The 18,439-nt window shown below is 50.6% G+C and overlaps 1 protein-coding gene across 1 annotated transcript in view; it reads left to right on the top strand.

The window, feature by feature from the left end:
• The window catches only part of RPH3AL (rabphilin 3A like (without C2 domains)), a 126,350-nt gene that overhangs the window by 71,924 nt on the left and 35,987 nt on the right, over nucleotides 1-18,439 (top strand). The window contains exon 4 of the mRNA XM_049788102.1: nucleotides 2,167-2,296. Coding sequence (XP_049644059.1) covers nucleotides 2,167-2,296 — 130 coding nt within the window. The remainder of the gene's footprint in view (nucleotides 1-2,166; nucleotides 2,297-18,439) is intronic.

Here is an 18,439-nt window from a genome sequence, read left to right as displayed (position 1 = left end):
TATGCCTCTCCATCTCAGCACCCCCGAGAACACTCCTGTGACTATGCCTGCCTGAGCACTGGCTTTGGTGCATCTCAATGCTTAGAAGGGCAGTGCCTCAGGTTCCAGCATTAGGAAGAGGTGTACCCCATGTGTTCCTCAGTTAGAAGGCATAAGACTATACTGATGGGCTCCCTAAGAGTAGGTAGACAAGCAACCAGGGCCAAAGCTGGGCTTCCTGGGGCCCTCCACATTCTTGACCATGTAACTATGAGAAAGTTGGAATTGTTTGCTGCTGGCACAAGGGTGGGGACACCCAATGCCCTGTCATTTGGCCCTCAGAGCTTGGTCTCAAGAGAGGGCATGGGGCTACCCTAAGAGGGAGCCAGCCCTGATAGGTCTGGGTAAAGGTCTGGGTAAACATTATGTATCTGAGCCTCTGTCTTCTCATCTTTAAAGTGGGGGAAGCAGGCTAGGGAAAGAGCTCAGGGGCCTTCATGAGCTGTGCCCAATTTCAGTGTTGGCACCTCCCTGGAAGTCTCCAAGCCCTGGCAGCTTGAACAGCAGTATGTGTTGGAACCTTCCAGACTAGTTGGATGAATATCACCAGGAGTACCCCCTGGGTCCAAGGAGCATTGCCTGAGAGAACTCCAACACCAACATTATTTTATTTTGGTCACACCTGGTAATGCTTAGGGGGTTCTCCTGACTCTAAACTCAGGAATCACTCCTGAAGGTGCTCAGGGGGTTCTATATGATGCCAGGGATGGAACTCAGGTTCCATCAACCTTGTGCAAGGCAAGCACCCTACCTGCTATACTCTCCCTCCCGCTTCCCAAAATTTTTAAAGAGATGTGGGAACTCAAGTCCCCTGTGCTAAGGGCCATGTCCATCTATTTGCCAATTGCTGGATCACCTTGGACCTTGGGATGGAGTGAGTCTAGCCACCAGCCAACAAGCACATATGTGGGGTCGACTACAAGTTACTGTGACATGGGTCATGGTAGCCTAAGAAGCACCTGGTCGAGGCCTCAGGAGGCTCAGGGAGACCCCAGTTATTCTTAGAAGTCAAGCTCTTTCTCCTTCTTCCTCCAGCTTCTTCCTCTACCCATTGCTTACACCAAAATCTCGTTCTCCTAGCTCACTAGCTTTCATATCCCCTTACTCCAGATCCATGACACTCCCTCTGAAATGCCCTACTATGTCTCTGCTCCCCTCCCTACCCTGCATCCCCTGTTTCCCAGCCTCTTACCTCCATTTGCCCCAACATCCCAGTTCCCCCCATGCAGCTAGAGGGAGCTTTTGAAACTGTCATTGAGATCAAATCACTCCTCTCCTAAAAACTCTCCAGTGGCTTCCCCAAAATCATTGAAAGTCATCCAAATTTGATTACTAGCCTGAAAAAAACATATAAGGTCCCCTCAGGGCACTGCCTCCTGCCTCCTTCTGAGGCTCCCTGCGCTCATGAGGCATTGCTCTGCCTTCCGTGCCCAGCACTGCCTTCACCTGCTATACCTACTGCTTAGAATGCACACCCCTAGCTCTACACAGGCCGGCCCTGTCATTGGAGATTCTCAGGAAGTCCTGTACTGACCTCCATCAAACTGGCCCTCATCTTCAGACTAGTTGGCTGAATATTGCCTGGTCTTCACTTATCTTCACTTATCATCTTCACTTAACTCTTCTCAGGTTTCCATCTTCCTACCTTTCCTTCATTTATTTCTCTTTTAACAGTTTGCCTGTTTACTTATTCTATTGGTTTGCTTCTATGAAGAGGGGCACACCTGACTGTTCTCAGGGCTTTCTCATGGCTCTGTGCTCAGGGATCACTCCCAGAGAGGCTTGGGCCCATGTGTAGTTGCCTAGGATTGAACCCTGGTTGATTGGAAGGCAAGTATCTTAACCCCTGTATATTTCTCCAGCCCTGAAATGATTGGGGGACTTTTGTCTTTATTTAATGTCAGTTCCTTGAGAGTGGGAGCCATGTCTCTCCATGAAAGGGTCACTGTATTAACAGGGTCTGGCACTTTAGACACTCACTAAATAGCAGGTGCAGGAACGGAACAATTAGCAGTTAGCCAAGGAAAGGAGGAGCAAGCAGGCCTGTGGCAGATGTGCTTGGGAGGTGCCAGGATGGAGCCTCTGTCCATCTGTCTGCCTCATCTGATTTTGGGTCCTGTGGCACAGGCGACTGGTGGAACGGCTGGAGACCATGCGACGCAACGCCATGGGGAATGGCCTGTCTCAGTGCCTGCTCTGCGGGGAGGTGCTGGGCTTCCTGGGCAGCGCGTCAGTGTTCTGCAGGGACTGCAGGAAGGTAAGACGTTGGTCCACATCAGCTCCCACCCAGTCTGGACCAGTCCTGGGGCTGTGTGTGTGTGTGTGTGTGTGTGTGTGTGTGTGTGTGTTCATCTATCTCTGCATGCACAGTTGTGTATGTGGTACCCTACCCTTCTTGGAAAGAAGGATTGGTACCTAGATGTCAGAGGGCCTGCCTCTAGGGCCAGCTCTGGGTAGCAGGAGACCCAGAGTATGAATTTGGCTCTTCTACTAACTGTACATTTAGCCTATCAAACCTTGTTGGCCACACCCATAGTCTACAAAGAATGATAATTTGTGCTCTTGGAGAGTTATGAGTATCCAATAGTATCTACAAAGTTATTAAACTTTATCTGGCATGGTAACTACTCAGTAAATGTTATTAGCTGTCATCAAGTATAATTTCCTCAGGACTATGTAGGATGCTAGGATTGTTCTTCCTGTTCGATAGTTATATTCTTTCCATCCTTGGCCATTCAGCCCAAAAGAATCTTTATAGTGGGGCCTAGAATGTATCTCAGGGAGGGAGGGAAGGAGTGAGGGACAAAGGGAAAGAAGGAAGGAATTTACAAGGTCAAATAGACTTTCTCCTTATACTGATGGTTCTAAATTGTGCCACTTAGTAAATTGCTTCATACTGAGTCCAGGACCTTTTTAATTAACTTGTTTCCCTCTGGAATTTCTGTTGCCTTTGTTCTCCTTGTTGGCCAAAGAAGAATGTGCCTCAGGATTATTTAGCATCACAGGTCTTCCTTTACCAGACTTAAACAGAGGCCGTACGTATATTCCTCCTTTTGGATTCTATGCTGATTCTCCTGGATCCTACCTCTAAGTGACTTCCACCACCAGCCTATCTTTTAAACCTGGAGTTATTCTGGTGAGAAAGACAGAGGAGAAAGCTTCTTTCTAGAGACTACTTTAGATGAGGGAAAAGTAATGATCAAGGAAGTAAGAAGATTTCAGGAAATACTGAATTTGGGGAGAAATGGAGATGAGGTGGGTGTGAGAACAGAGGACGAAATACATGATGTCAAAGAGGTAAACTTTCATGGACTTGGCCACACAAAGCCCACCGGCAGTCTGCACAATGGTATTTTTTGGGGGGGGCCACACCCAGTGACACTCAGGGGTTACTTCTGACTATGCTCCTGGCTTTGGGGACCATATGGGATGCCAGAGATTGAACTCAGGTTCATCCTGGATCAGCCGCATGCAAGGCAAAACACCCTACCACTGTACTATCGCTCCAGCCCCATGCACAATGGTATTTTCAAGGGCATTTAAAATCTGGATGAAAGAACAAGATGCCAAAGGACAGAGAGCTGTTTGAGGCCTGAGTGGGAGCCTAGATTTCCACTAGGGTCTTTCCCTCCCTTCCTCTGTTATGGGAGACAAAGTGGGCTGAGGATGTTGATTCCCTGGTAAGGTGCTCAGTGGTAGCAGGGGCCCTGCAGAGAGTTTCTTGGGAAGTCCTTCTTGGCCCTGATAGAATATCAGCACACACCAGACCTCATGTATCTACCCCCAAGCACCTGGGCAGTGTGGTTGTATTTGATTTCTGCCTGGGAGAATGACACTGCAACCTGTCTCTTGCTTCTGGCCCTTAGCTTCACTAGTGCTATAAATGTCTATTGGACTTTGGGGCCTGAAAGTAGCCAGAGCTTTACTTCCTTCTGGAGATACCTAGAGCCTTTGCTGCAGAGGCAGGATGCTGCCTATGGTTGCTTAAGGGTTAACATTAGCTGCTTCTTGAAGAGCCATTGCCTAGGCAACAGCAGCTAGCCCAAGGGAAGACTTCAGCTGGAGGGGGGCAGCCAGCAGTTCCTCCAGACCCTCCTGCCACCCCCACCTTGTGGCAACTGGAGAAGAGCTAGGCCGGAGGGCATTGCCGCTACAAATCACTGTAAATCGCTCTCCTCTTGCCAGAGGCTGAGGACTGGGATTTGGTTTTGGGGGTGAGAGGGCAGCTGAGAGCTGCTGGGAGAGCTTTTTCCTGGGGGAATGCAGGAGGCCAGGTTGCTGGCTGGGACCCAGCCTGCAAATGGGTTTTTGGAAGGGAGGGTCATCGTCTGTCCTGAAAAGATGGTCCACCCACTTGTCCGTCTTTGTGAGGTTAGAGGGTCTGTGTGTGCAGGCCCAGTTATAGGGTGTGGTCACCCATGAACCGAAGAGACCAAATTCTCAGGCTCAGGCCAGGCCTGTAGCTCAGGAGGAAGAGTGTTTGCCTCCAGTGTTTGAGGCCGAGTTCCATTCCTAACCCTGTTGTCTGGCAAATGGGGTGTGTGTGTGTGGTGGGTGGAGTGAGGGAAGATGCAGAATGGAAGTGAGAGCCTAGCTGTGTGCTGTAGGCAGAGTTGATCCATTGCCAACTCAGTCCAAGAGCACTGCTGCTGCTTTTCTTACCACTGTTGTTATGAATCCCCTTCTCTCGGGCCTGACTGTTCCATCTGCCCACATGTCACAGAAGAGGGGGATGGACTGCAGAGGTTTAGTGACATTCCCTGGATTAGTCAGCGTGGCTGGCATACCCAAACACAACCAACCAAGTGCATCAGCAATAGAACCTGATTTCTGAGCAGTCCAGGGCTGGGAAAGCCATCCTTGAGTGTCGTCCCCTTCCATTCTTGAGGAGAATGTGTTTCACTGTGGCCCTTCCCGTGTCCTTACATGGCCGTGAGAGAGCTCCCAACTCTTTTCCTCTTTTTTTTTTTAGTGATGGAAAGTCAAGCCCAGGACCTCACACAAGCAAGCAAGCTCTCCTCTTTGCCACAACCCAAATCCTCAATTCCTCTTCTTAGGTCACCAGTCCTAAGAATCAGGGACACCCTTTCTGACCTCATCAACACTAACTCAAAAAATTGCCCTCCCCATGAGGCCGGAGCAAAGTGTTTGCCTTGCTACTTGCTAACCTAGGATGGACCACGGTTCAATCCCCAGGCGTCTCATATGGTCCTCCAAGCCAGGAGCGATTTCTGAGCTCATAGCCAGGAGTAACCCCTGAGCATCACTGGCTGTGCCCCCCCCCCCAAAAAATAAGGTGTCCTCCCCAGTCTATTTTTTCATTGGATAAGGGCTTCAATCTGTGCCCTTTGAGGGAATATGGTTCAGTCATGCCCCTCCCCAACCCTACCTCACTCCTGATCTTATTGAGTACCCATATTGGTTTCACATTTTTCAGAGTATGTGAAAGACTCCAGCATTGGCTGTCATGAGTGGCAGGTAACTCCTTCAGTTTTGTACAAGTTCCTCTGAGGGATTGAACCATCACTTATCAGCCTGTGGTGACTCATTCTAGATCAGGAGAATCCAAATAGAACCATGTCCAGACAGCACTCCTCTCTGGAGCTGATGGTTAGGCTGGGCAGATGGTTGTACCATGATGCTCAGGACTGAGAGTCAGCAGGAGGGCTGCCTAGAGGGAGAGCAAGTTTCTGAAGCTGGCCCGGTTTCTGCATGAGGAGAGGGGCAACAGAAAGAGCCTGAGGGCCCCTACAGGCACCTGATGGTGAGGATTCGGGCCAGAGAGAGAGAAAAAAGGATCCAACATCTGACTTAGAACAAGACTGGGAAGAACCAGGCAGAGATGATCTCTTGGGGTACTCATTATGAGGGAGAATTTGAGGGCCATGCTGAAATTGAGCAGAGTGGGCATGCTTATTGGCCCACCTCTGCCCTCAGAAGTGATCAGAGAAGTCACTCTGCCAAGTGAAGGTCATTCGGGAAGACTCACACTCTGCCTTGGAACCCCTATGAGGTCTTAGCCCTCTCTCTGGAGTCTGGAAGAGAAAGAAGCATCTCATTAAGGTTCGTTGTTTGCCTCTATTCAGGCCACCTCGAGGCCATGGTCCTCAGCGGGAGACCTCTTGCATTTTTTTTTTTTTTCATTTGTAGATGATCATTGGGAGGCAGCTTTAAGGTAGGGGACTGATAGGTGACACGGGAAGACATGGGAGACATAGAAGACTTAGGCCCCCTCTGCTGCTCACAGATCCTGGGTTACTTCCCTGGGTGTTTTCATCCTTTGCAAGTGGCCAGCAGCCCTGGTGCAGGTATAGAGAAGGGATGGGCAGATCCCAGATGGGGAAGTGTTTGTATCCAGGCCTGGGGAGCTGCTTCTCCAGAGCTGCCCTCCAGGGGATGTCCCTAACACCCAACTGCTGCGGCTAATGGGTGTGTGGACAGAATCCAGCATGGCTGGCCTATAGGCAGCATCCCCTCTGTACTGGAGCCTGTGGGCCTAGCCCACCTCTTTCCCCTGCTTAATTAGAGAGGCCTGGCTCTCCTAATTGCTTGGGTCTGAGTCAGCCAGTCTTCTGTTTGTTGAGCACCAGGCTAAACAACATTGGGGAGCTGTGCAGGGCTGGGAGAGAACCTGCCCAGGTCCTGTTTGGCGTCATGATGTGGGGGCACACAGGTGTATGTGCAAGGGAAGCAGCAGTTTCTGTCCTACTTGGGGAGCACAAAGGACTCACTCCCACCCCACCATGGATCAGTGCTTTTTAGGAACCAGGGGTCTCTTTCTCAGGATGGCAGGAAGGGGCCCCCCAGAAACCTGATTTCTACCCTATCCCTAAACTTTGGGGAAGTGTGAGGTTGCTGCCGAAGTTGGTTATCACTTAATAGAGGCAGAGGTGAGCTGGCAGTAACCATGTTCCTTCAAAACCAGCATGGGGGTACTGCTCTAAGGTCTCGCCCTAGGCCTGGCTTCTTCCCTCCTGTCTCTCCTTGTCCTTCCATTTCTCCTGTACCATAAACACACAGACACACCTCACATACATGTGCATGCATACATTACACACACCACATCACACACATCCCACCTCAAACCTTAAATATATATTCACGGAGATTACACACACACCACACCCTTCATACACACACGCACATCTCACACACACACACTGCATATACTACACCCTTCATGTACACGCACATACATAGGCCTCTGATTTCTCTCAGCTCACACTGTCCCTCACAGACGCCTCAGCTCATTGTCCCCACATATTCCTCTGCTCCACACATCTCCCACAGACCCCAGTGGGAGCATTGAGCCCTGGCCTCAGAGGTATAGTATGTGGGGTGAGGGCCTATGAGAAGCCCCTTCTTCCCTGCAGGGTGTGACTCCTCTACTCAGAGGACTCCTTGTGCTGCCTTGGACCAGGTCTCTTGTCCTTTCCTGCAGGAGGAAAGGCTGAAGGAGGCTTCTCTTGACCTTCCCAGCAGTTTTTTCTTAGAATCTCAGGCTCAATCTTACTCCAGCAGTGCCCAGAAGCTTCTACTCAGGGCCTACATCAGCCCCTGCAGATAGGAGTTCATGGGCCAGCGCAGCTTTAGGTTCATTTCTGGGTGCCTCCAGAACAAGGCTTTAAAACCCCAGCAGGGGGTCAGAGAGATAGTACAATGGAAAGGGCACTTACCTTGCATGTGGTCAGCCTGTTAGATCCCCAGAATCCCATATGGTCCCCTGAGCCTTCTAGGAATTTAGCTGAGTTCAGAGCCAGGTATAAGTCCCAAGCATCTCCAGGTAGGGCCCCAAACCCAAAAACAACCTCCCCACCACCCTCGCCCAAGGTGCGCTTCCCATCCCCAGGCTCAGACTTGGATTGAACCATGTGCAAGAGTGTCCCACGTGCTCCCTTCCCAGAGCCCCTCTGTCTCCCCCAGTCTGTGATGCTCTCTGCCATCCCATTTCCCCAGGGCCTGTAGGTGAGAGCTGTAATTGTGCCCATTTTCTAACTGGAGGAACTGAGGGTCAAAGTCATGAACCACTCATGATTACAGGAACCTTGCGATTATCTCTACTGCCCATTGGCTCGTGTCCACATACCCTTGGGAAGTAAGAGCTAAAGTCAGGTAGGAGACCCACCCAAAAGGGGGTTGACTAAGTGCCTTCAACACTGGAGAAGCATTGGAGCCTCTGGAGCTGATCTTCCATGGTGAGGTGTGGTGCCCAGTCCATGCCCCTGAGGGAGCCTTACCTAATGTCCACATCCCCCACATGCTGGGCAGTGGCTGAGCACATGGAACCCATCAGGCTCTGGTTGTTAGTTCTGGGCCTGCATCCCTGTAAACATGCACATGCCTCTGTCGACTTAATGAGAAGGAACCAGTCACGATGGAGACCCTATCTGCCACCGCAGGGCCATCCACCTCCAGCTCCACAGCTCTGCCCTGAGGGTCTAGCAGTGCAGCCTGAAGCAAGCACAGCCCCAGGAAGTAGCATGGGCAAATCTGTTTAGCGGCTGTTACTGGCAGCGCTAATTTGTGCAGGCTCTCGTCCTCTGCTGGGGTAAATGAGAGATAATGACATTTCCGGTTCCTGGAGTGGCTCCTGCCGGCTGCGCCCTGCCAACTGCCACATTTCCCCAGGCCGTGATGCTGCCTTGCCCTCAGACCGCCCCTGTTTTCCTCCTGCATCTCTCAGTGTGGTTCTGTCAGCATCCTGACCAGAGCCTCCCTCCCTACTGTCTGCACCTCTGGTAGGGCTCCAAGGCTGGGAGGAGAGTCAGGGAGAAGAGCAGCCAGTTCCTCACTGAGCTTCCTCAGAGACATTCACCGACTCAGCTTCTCCCCACAGACTGTCCTCACTCTGGCCTTCTGTGGGAGAAACAACCCAGCCTTATAGATGGAGAAACTAAGGCTCAGAATCTGTTAGAGACTCTTTTACCCCAACCATATCTGCCTGGTGGGAACTTTGGGCTCAGACTGGAGTATTTGTGGAAGCAAGAGGTGAACCGAAGGGTCTCTGTGCAGTTCCCTCAGCACTAGGCTCTGATCTTCCTGCCAGGGGTATGGTCTTCCCCCTTCCCAGCTCAGTCTTGATTCCACTGCTCATTCCACTGGGTCAAGGTAGGGCTCGGACCCATCTGCTCCTCCCTTCTCATGGAATTCTTCTGTTGTCCCCACTGCAGGTGGAAATCCAAGCACAGTTTCATGGTGTCCAGGGCCCTCCCTCTACTACCTGGGCCTTTAGCAGCAGAGCCCAAGAGCTGAGACTGGGTGGGCTGAGAACTGAGGATCAGCCTCACCTGCTGACCCAGACGTGTCCATGATTTTTAGAACTTGGGGCCTGCAGATATGAGTGCTGTGAGAAGCCCCAGGTTACTCATCTTTCTTGCTATTTTTCTCACATGAGGAATATGTTGCCAGATAGCCATTTCCAGATATTGAGTCTATTTCCTGAGTCTGAAGGGCTGGAGGAGTGTGGGGAAGGGGTCCCACAGCAGTGATCTAGAGAACTAGGGAGCGCAGCTTCTCCTGGGAAATTGGGGTGACTGAGAGGATGAGTGCCCCCTCTGGGTTGGGATGTGTGGGTTTTTCTGGCATTGGTGGGGAGCTCTGTGCTGACTTGGCTTTTGCTGCATCTTGGTCTGGCCTTCTCCAGGCTCCCCAAACTGTCACCAGCCCTTGCCCTCTGCCATCTGACCCTGCAACTCCAGTTTATTGGACAGCAGGGTGGTGTCCAGCTCAGATGCTGCAGTGTTCTCTGGGTCCCCTCCTTCCTCCCTTGATCCTGGCCTCTTGTGCCCTTCCTGAAACCAGCTGCTGTGCTAAGTGGTCAATTCTCCAAAGCACCCTGTACACTTCTGAGCATCCTCTGCTTCAATTCTGCTTCTCACCAAACTTGCAGAGGCAGCACTGAGATACCACCTGTGTTTTCATGCCTATCCAATCACTGCCAAGCCCTGCTCACTGTAGCCTTTCTTGGCTGGTCTTCCTACAGAGAAGGTTGGAGCTTCCTGGGGTCAGTCTACTTTCTGCTTTTATTCTATGCCAGTGATTATTGGGCACCTACCCAGAACCAAGCACACATGGGTCCGGAGCTGCCTCAAGAGTGAGGCAAATCACTGGGTCCCCCTGGAACATTCCTTCCCTTGCATGGGTAGAGTAACAGAATCCGTCAAGGGACAACCAGATTTTTATTTATAGTCATTGATCTCCTCATGTCCTTCCTTTGAGTTCTCTCCTCCCCACCCCAAAGCTTTAGCAGCATCTCCTACTGGCCCACCTCATCTGTGTAATACCATCTCTCCCAGCATGTCCCAGTCTCATCTAATTGATTGGGTCTCAGCTTTTTGACAGGGTGCCCAGAGCTGAATGCTGCTCCCGCCCCTCACCTCCACTTGAATAACCTCCATTGTTGATCCTCTGGTCCGGTTATATCCCCAGAGTCCTTCCTTCCCCTCCCCCTTGCTGTCCCCCCAGACCCAACTAGAGCCTGGAATCCACTGTGCCCACAAGTGTCTGAAAGTGAAAGAATATGAAACCTCAAAGAATATGGAGCATGGATTGACCTGGGGAGTGATCAAATGCATGTTCTGGCCAAAGGTGATTTCTCTGGAACTCAGATGACTATGTCTCTTCCTTATGAAAAAGTTCCCCTAAGCATCCAAATGGGAGCTTCTGAACCCCAACATTATGGCACTTGAGCTGGTCACTCAATCCCACCCTCTCTGCATGGGGATTAAACATCCTTTTTCTCCATGTAACAGAGGCTGGGGCACTGTGGTCATGGAAGGACCAAGAACAGTTTCATCTCTGGAGATGTGAACCCACTGCTGGGAATGGGAAGATGGGGAACCAGATTTTGGGGCAGGAGGAGGAGGAATCAAGGAAGGGGCCTTCGATGTTCTGAGGACTCAGAACTCAGGACTCAAAAGATGTAAGCATAGGACCCAGCCAGCCAGAGACATGTAAGCACCTAGAATAGCATGCGGGAGGCTGGCTTGGTAGGTCAGGTAAAGACCCTAGAAAAGGTCTTTCCTATCTGTGCATCTGTTTTCTGGTCCCTGCCCCTCAGGCTGCCAGGGACCCCTGGGTATACTCTAATGCCAGTACACCCCCCCCCCCCCAGCTGCCTTGCTCTGGTGCATGCCCTAGTGGCAGCACCGTGGCCAGGGCTGTGCTTGATGGAGTAGCTTTAGTCACTGCTGACCTGGTTCCAGGGAAGGGGACGCTGGGGGTGGGCAAGAGAGTTTTCGTCACTTTATGGGGGGGTGTTTTGTTTTGAGGGGGAGTCACTCCTCATGGGTTATTCCTGGCTCTGCTCAGGGATCATTTCTGGTGGGTTTGGAGGATCAAACCCAGGTAGGAAGTGCCCTACCTGCTATATTATCACTCTGACCCCATCCTTATTTTTTTTTAATTTAGGACTTGGACTCACACCAAGCAATACTCAGAGGCTACTGATGGCTTTGTGTTCAGGGGTCACTCCCGGCGGGTCAGGGGATCAAACCAGAATCAGCTGCATGCAAAACAAGCCCTTTAACTCCTGCACTATCTCTCAGCTCCCAGAAGACCTTTTATTTTTTTATTTATTTTTTTTAAGTCAAATTCAGTGGTGTTCCTGGCTTGCACTTGGCTTTGTGCTCAGGGATCACTCCTGGCAGTACTCAGGGGACCATATGGAGTCCTAGGGGATCAAACCTGGGGCAGCCTCATGCGTGGCAGGCACCCTACCTGCTGTACTATGGCTCTAGCCCCCAAGTGGCCCTTTCAGATGGTAATGTCTTTGGGCTCAGGGCCTAGAACAGAGAATTTTAGAGCCAGAGTGTACTGGAGCTCTCAGATGAGAGGGGAAGGCCCTGGTAGGACTGAAAGGAAAGTAAAGCCCCACCATGACCCAGCCTCTCTGGGTCGTGGCTCTGGGCTTTGTACAGCCTTTGGCAGGGCACTGGCAGGCACAGCCAGACCTGGGGGGAGAGATCCGTGGGAGGCTCTGGCCCAGGGCTTTCAGAAAGCAGAGGTTGGTTATGCAACCCAGGCCAAGCAGGGGGAGGAGGGAATGGACTGTGTCTGGGGTGTTCAGCTCCCAGGATCATGTTTGTTTATTTCAGAAAGTGAGCTGCATCTCCCTTCTGACTGCTGCTATCCTGTAACCATCATTCAAGGGACTGGAGAATAGGCTTTGTGTGCCGAAGGTCAAAGTTCCATCCCTGGCATTCTCAGGGTTCCCCAGAACCTTGCAAGCTAGGAGAATCCCTGCCAGGTGTTGTTCCAAATCAAAGCAGAGCAAATAAAAAGAAGAGATCACACTCAGGTCCCTCTCCGCTTCCCCTTCTCCAGGTGCATGAACTTGCCTGAGCCGTCCCACATCTCAGAAGATTCCTCATCCATAGTGTTCAGATTGTAAGGTCTCCTTTGCAGGGCCCCTGTGAAATGAACAAGATGAAATGCAGGAATGATCTTGTTTGGAGTGTGGGGCATGAGTGAGATCCTAAGGACAGAGCAAGTACTCAATAAATGATAGCAGATAAATCTGATATCAACTTGAGGAGCTATGATTCTGCATAACCAGGTGACTAGAAGCAAGACCAATATCACCCATCCTCCATCTACCCCTTCCAGGGCATCCTCACCCACAACCCTGCCAGCCTAGTGAAGCATCATAGAGATGCTGGCTGTATGATACAGTGTCCTGGGAGACAACAGTCCTGTGTGTCACTTGTGGTTTGCATGAAGCTCTGTGGACCTGTGTCTAGGGGACATGAGGTGGTCAGCCATGACTTAATTCCAGGCGCCCGGGCTGGTGTGTGTGTGTGTGTGTGTGTGTGTGTGTGTGTGTGTGTGTGTGTGTGTGTGTGTGTGTGTGTGTGTGTGTGTGTGTGTGTGTGTGTGTTGTTTTGGAGGGTGTGTGTGATGATAAGGAATCATGAGGACTCAGGATTTTCTAGTCCCAAAGGCCTTGCCAAACCATGTGGGGGGAGGCAGTTGTGAGCACCTGCTCAGCCTGGAGGACCTACATTGGGATGTCTCTATCTGCCCTCAGTGAACATCATAGCTGTGCTTCTTCCCTAGCTGCATGGTTTGGGTTGGGCCAGGAGATACCAGGGCCATCATGTCAGAACCCACTAGAACTATTCTCAGAGGAAGGCAAGTTTCATGCATGCAGATGGCTGGTCCTCTACCCACCTGGGGAGAAACAGCACCCTGGTGTGTCACTGCACCTAGCCTCAGGAGAGCCCTGAGTTTCTCTGAGATTTTTGAGCGGGGCCAGCAGAGTGCCCCTGCCTAGATTGTCCTCCCCATGCATCCAGACCACATGCTGCTGTGTCCATGCCATGCCCCCTTTTCATGCTCATGGAGGCCTCCTTCCTTTGTTTCCAGTTGTCATTTGAAATCCAGAAATCATGATTTCTGTTTCCAGAAGTGAACAAGGAGTTGGTGCCAATGACTTTCTTGTGCTGTAGGTTATCCTGAGGCTTTGAGCCTTCTGCTAGCAGGGTAGGCACACATGTATGGGGTAGGGCGCAAGCACACTCACACACCTGTGTGAAGGACCACACATATGCGAGCAAGGACTCACCCCACCCAATAGTTGGGAGCCCTCCTGGGCTGTGTCCTCCTACCCTGTGGGGTGTTGTCTTTGTCTCTCCCAATCATGCACACATGATCCCTCAACACCTGCATTTCTGAGTCTGCACCCCAAGTAGGTTAGACTGAGGCTCTATTCTGCTGGCCTGCATTTACACAGAAGGTTGTCACCCCTCCCTCAGGAAAGCCCCATCTTGGTATGTTGTACCAGGACAAGACATTGCCCCTGGTGCCCCACACATGCCTAGTGCCTATATATGAACTTCCTTCTGTTTCTGCATGACTTGTTTCTTTGGGACTCAGACCTCCTCTCTGCTGCTGATGAGAATCCTCTGCCTATAAATATTTTTTACCTGTAGCTCAACTATTTCAAGTTGCTTGACAGTGGGATCTGGGTTCAGGCACAGAATCTGTGGCAACAGGGCTATTCCTAATCCTGGCCTTTTGGGGACTGGTAAGGCCTAGCCTGGCAATAGGAAGGGCTGAGAAGGTGAGCCGAGGGGCCTGTCAACTGGGTGTCCTGTGGAGAAGGGACTGGGGTAGAGCAGTTGAGTCACAGCCAGAAAGTCTTGGTGCCTGCCTGTCTGCACAGATGTTTCCTGCTTCTTTAATTCATCTAGACTTGAAGGGAGGCAAGTGATTCCCCAAAGTATGTAGCACAGGCTTCCTTTAAATAGGAATTCTGTTTATCCATTTGAAATAGATTTTTAACTCAGCACAATGTGATTTACATCTTGGCCGATATCCTTCTAGACATTTTTCTATGCATATATCAACTTCTAAATAGAGACAGGCACATATGCATATGTATATGGTTAAGAATCTTTTTATGCATACTGTTTATAACAGACTCCTTAAACTTAATTTATTGTGACTATTGCTCCATTTCAGTATATATACAACTTGCTTTGGACTGTTTTTACTTTTTCTGCTTGCATCATCATTTCTTTAAATAGGGGCCTCTACCAGCAAGAGTCCAGCCTGCATGTCTGGTGGTACTAACCCCAGCAATGCTCCAGGGAATTGCTTCGTGCCAGGGTAGAACCCAGGACCCACACTTGCAGGCATTTGCTCTGAAGCTCTCTCTCTCTCTCTCTCTCTCTCTCTCTCTCTCTCTCTCTCTCTCTCTCTCTCTCTCTCTCTCTCCTCTCTCTCTCTCTCTCTGGCCAAGAGTATCATTTTGTTGTTTTGGGGCCACACCCAGCAGTGCTTAGGGTTTACTCCTGGCTCTGCATTCAGAAATTATTTCTGGTAGGCTTGGGGGACCATATGGGATTCTGGGGATCAAACTTGGCTCAACCACATACAGTGCAAATAAATGCCTTATCTGCTATACCTCTACATTATCATTTTTATTGCTGTTTCACTTTCTCTAAAATACAGTTGGATGTTTTCCCGCTAAAGATTTGATTTCTAGCATCGAAGACATAGCGTGGTGTGAAGTATACTTTATGTGGCTTTGTATGTTTGTGCCTTTGTGTCCATGTGGGCATGAGCATGTATGCCTGTGTGGACATGTGTGAGTGTATGTGTGTGTGAATGTATGCCTGTGTGCGCACCTGCGTTAGTGTGTACAAGTGCATATCTGTCTTCACATGCACACACAAGTTCTTGTATTGCATGTGTCCTGATTTGTGTGTGCACCTATGAATAGGAGCATGTGTGTGGCCCTGTGCTCATATGTATGCTCTGTATGCTTATATCAGTGTGCATGCAAGTGTAAGTGGGTGTGTTCATATATACACCCATATAGCACAACATACTTGTGCACAGGTGCATGCACATACTTATGTGAATATCCACGTGTGGATGTGTGTTTGTTTGAGTTCTCATGTGTGAGTGTGTTAGTATACATATGCATGTGTGTGTCCCATTGTTCTTATGTTGCCATCTCTCCTCTTTCCTCACTGGGGGATGTTTGTTACAATCCCAAACATTATTAGCAGTGTAGCTCCCAATGAGAGAACATCTCACCAGCAAACTCGAATTTATTAGAGAAAGCCATTTTCCAGATGTGTTTTGCTAGCTCATTGACTCCTTGTTCCATGGAATATACCTGGAGAACAAAGGTCATGCCATATTCATGCTCACCATTTTCTACATTGAGGATTGAATAATGTTTGTTGAATTGCAGCACCAAATAGTTTTTAAATTAACTGTCTCCAATGTTCATTCCAGCAGTGCCATGTGTGTTTCTCTGGCTTCCTCGTATGGAGTATCTGAGTGCAATTTCATTCTTTTTTTGCCTGGCTGAGCACCGGAAGGTGCTCAGTGTGATAAATGGTGATCTGGGAAGCCTTGGCTGGCTGCTGTTTGACTGCTGGCCCCACTTCGGGGTGTCCCTGATGGCTGGTTCTGATGCTGTCTGCATGTCTAGCACTGTGCCCCCTCCATAGAGCAAGGATGTCCCACCTGATTGGGTCAGGGATCACCCCCCAGCATGTGAAGGTTCTGCCCAGGGGAAAGTGTCTGAGCTCCAGAGCTTGCAGCATCACAGACATTTTATCAGCTGATCCCAGGCCATGTATGGCATAGGAGGTGAGGGAGGAGGTAAGGAAGGGCAGGGAGAGGTGTCTCCAGGGAGCCAGGGGACCCCAAATAGCCTGAAGCATACAGGCTTGGGGTGCTGAGGCACTGAGTCAGGTTGGCATCATCACATCACATGGGGGTTAGAGTAGACCCTGTCCTAGACCAATGGTTGGCAAGCCGAGGCTCTCAAACCACATGCGGCTCTTTACATTTTTTTTTGTTTTTTGTTTTTTTTTTTTGGGCCCTGTTTGATGCTCAGGGGTTACTCCTGGCTAAGCGCTCAGAAATTGCCCCTGGTTTGGGGGGACCCTATGGGACACTGGGGGATCGAACCGCGGTCGTGATCTTTCCTTGGCTAGCGCTTGCAAGGCAGACACCTTACCTCTAGCGCCACCTCGCTGGCCCCTCTTTACACTTTTTGTTTTTGTTTTTGTTTTTGGGCCACACCTGGCGGTGCTCAGGGGTTACTCCTAGCTGTCTGCTCAGAAATAGCTCCTGGCAGGCACGGGGGACCATATGGGACACCGGGATTCAAACCAACCACCTTTGGTCCTGGATCGGCTGCTTGCAAGGCAAATGCCGCTGTGCTATCTCTCCGGGCCCTCCTCTTCATTTCTTGTCCATTTATTGTGTCCAACACTGCAAACAAGAGACAAAAATGGACAAAAATAAACATGGCCTCTGCCCCAGGGGTCAACTTCAGGTAGGGAGGAGATGATGTCACAGCATTCTGACAAGGATAATATAAAGGACAGTGGGAGAAAGGAGATCAAGTCTTGTCCATGCTGGAGGCTCTAGATGGTGAGTTTAGCAGAGCATTCCTGGAAGAAGTGGTGCATCAGAAAGATGCTTAGGGTAGGGCAGTGAGTATGGTCCAGAGCATCCCAGCCAGGAATGCTCACGTACCAAGTTCCTATGGCAAGAGAAGCAGCACAAGAACCAGAAAATTCAACAGGGCTTAGAGAGTACAGATGAGGTGGTGGAGGGAACAGTGAAGCCTGAGGGCCCAACAGCCTGAGCGGGCACCATGGGAAAGGGGGTGGTCTTAGAGAGCCATGGGGAGCCTCTGGAGGCTTTTACATTGGCAGGAGCAGGAGAAATCACTTGATTAAATTTGCATCTTGAAAGATCACTCTGGCTATGGTGCCAGGAACAGATTGGAGGCTGGCCAGTATGGGAGTGAGGCACTGCCAGGAGATCTCCTGGGCAGGGCGGAGGCAGTATGAAACAGGGTACAGGTGAGGACAGCAGAGGCTTTGGGGGGGTGACTGAGAATTCAAGTCCTTGGAGAGGGATTACTTGGTGGGACTGAGGGGAGTGGGGCTCAGAGCTGACTGTGGGTTGGGCTTGGAGAACTGGCAGCATCAGTTCACTCTCAGGGCCTGTGGCTGATGTCTGCTCGCCACATACTTTGCTAATGGCACCAACACACTGTGAATCATCCCACTCCAGCCTTCCACTGGGGCCCAAGTCTGCCTGTTTCCATTGGTTTACAGATGAGGAGATGAGGTTGGGTCCAAATGGAAAGCTCTGTCTGTTCTCTCTTGTCCTAAAAGCTGTCGCTGAGTCTGTGCTCTGTGCTATCTAGGGTTGGAAGCTGCATATGCCCAGGCAGCATCCTGAAGTGGCTGAGCCAGGGCTGAGAAGAGTGCACAGGAGCTGGACTTTGTTGAACACTCAGACCCCATTCCAGGATTCAGGAAGCTTGAGGCATCAGCCAAGCTGGGAACACCAGCGCTCCCTGATCAGGGCAGCTCTGCTCAGTGGGTGCCTGTGGCCCACGGCCATCCTGGACAGAATGGGTCAACCCTCCCTCTGAGCTGTGCTGGCTTCATTTTATTCACTGGAACCTGGGAACGATGACCCAGGCTATGGAGGGTTGGTGAGGACTCATTACTCTCTTATTGGTCCCAGCTATAATAGAGTGGTAGCATGTCTCTGGATAGAGCATGTGGTCCCTTTGTTGGTCCAGATTCTCTTGGGTGTATTAGGATGAGCAGCAGGAACTGACTGTGCCAATGACAGCTGAGGTTTGACTGAGACCAGTGGGGCAGCTGTGTCCTGTCTCTCCCAACACAACCCTCACCAGTAGCTGCATGTCACCTGTTTGTTCCTTTCCCAGCCCAGATAACTTGGAGTGCTGAACTCTGACTTTGACCCAGTTGGCCTAGTCCATTCCCATTCTGTGTCCCTTAGAGTGTAGACAAAAGACAGGACAAACCCTTCTACCCTCTCTTACGCTTTCTTTCCCTGCCATGAGAGCACAGATGTTTCCTCGGTCAGGTCAAATTTATTACTG

This window comes from Suncus etruscus, chromosome 1 (assembly GCF_024139225.1).
Source record: "Suncus etruscus isolate mSunEtr1 chromosome 1, mSunEtr1.pri.cur, whole genome shotgun sequence".
Taxonomy (NCBI): domain Eukaryota; kingdom Metazoa; phylum Chordata; class Mammalia; order Eulipotyphla; family Soricidae; genus Suncus; species Suncus etruscus.
Note: the sequence above shows the minus strand (reverse complement) of the source record. Positions and strands in the feature narration are given on the sequence as shown.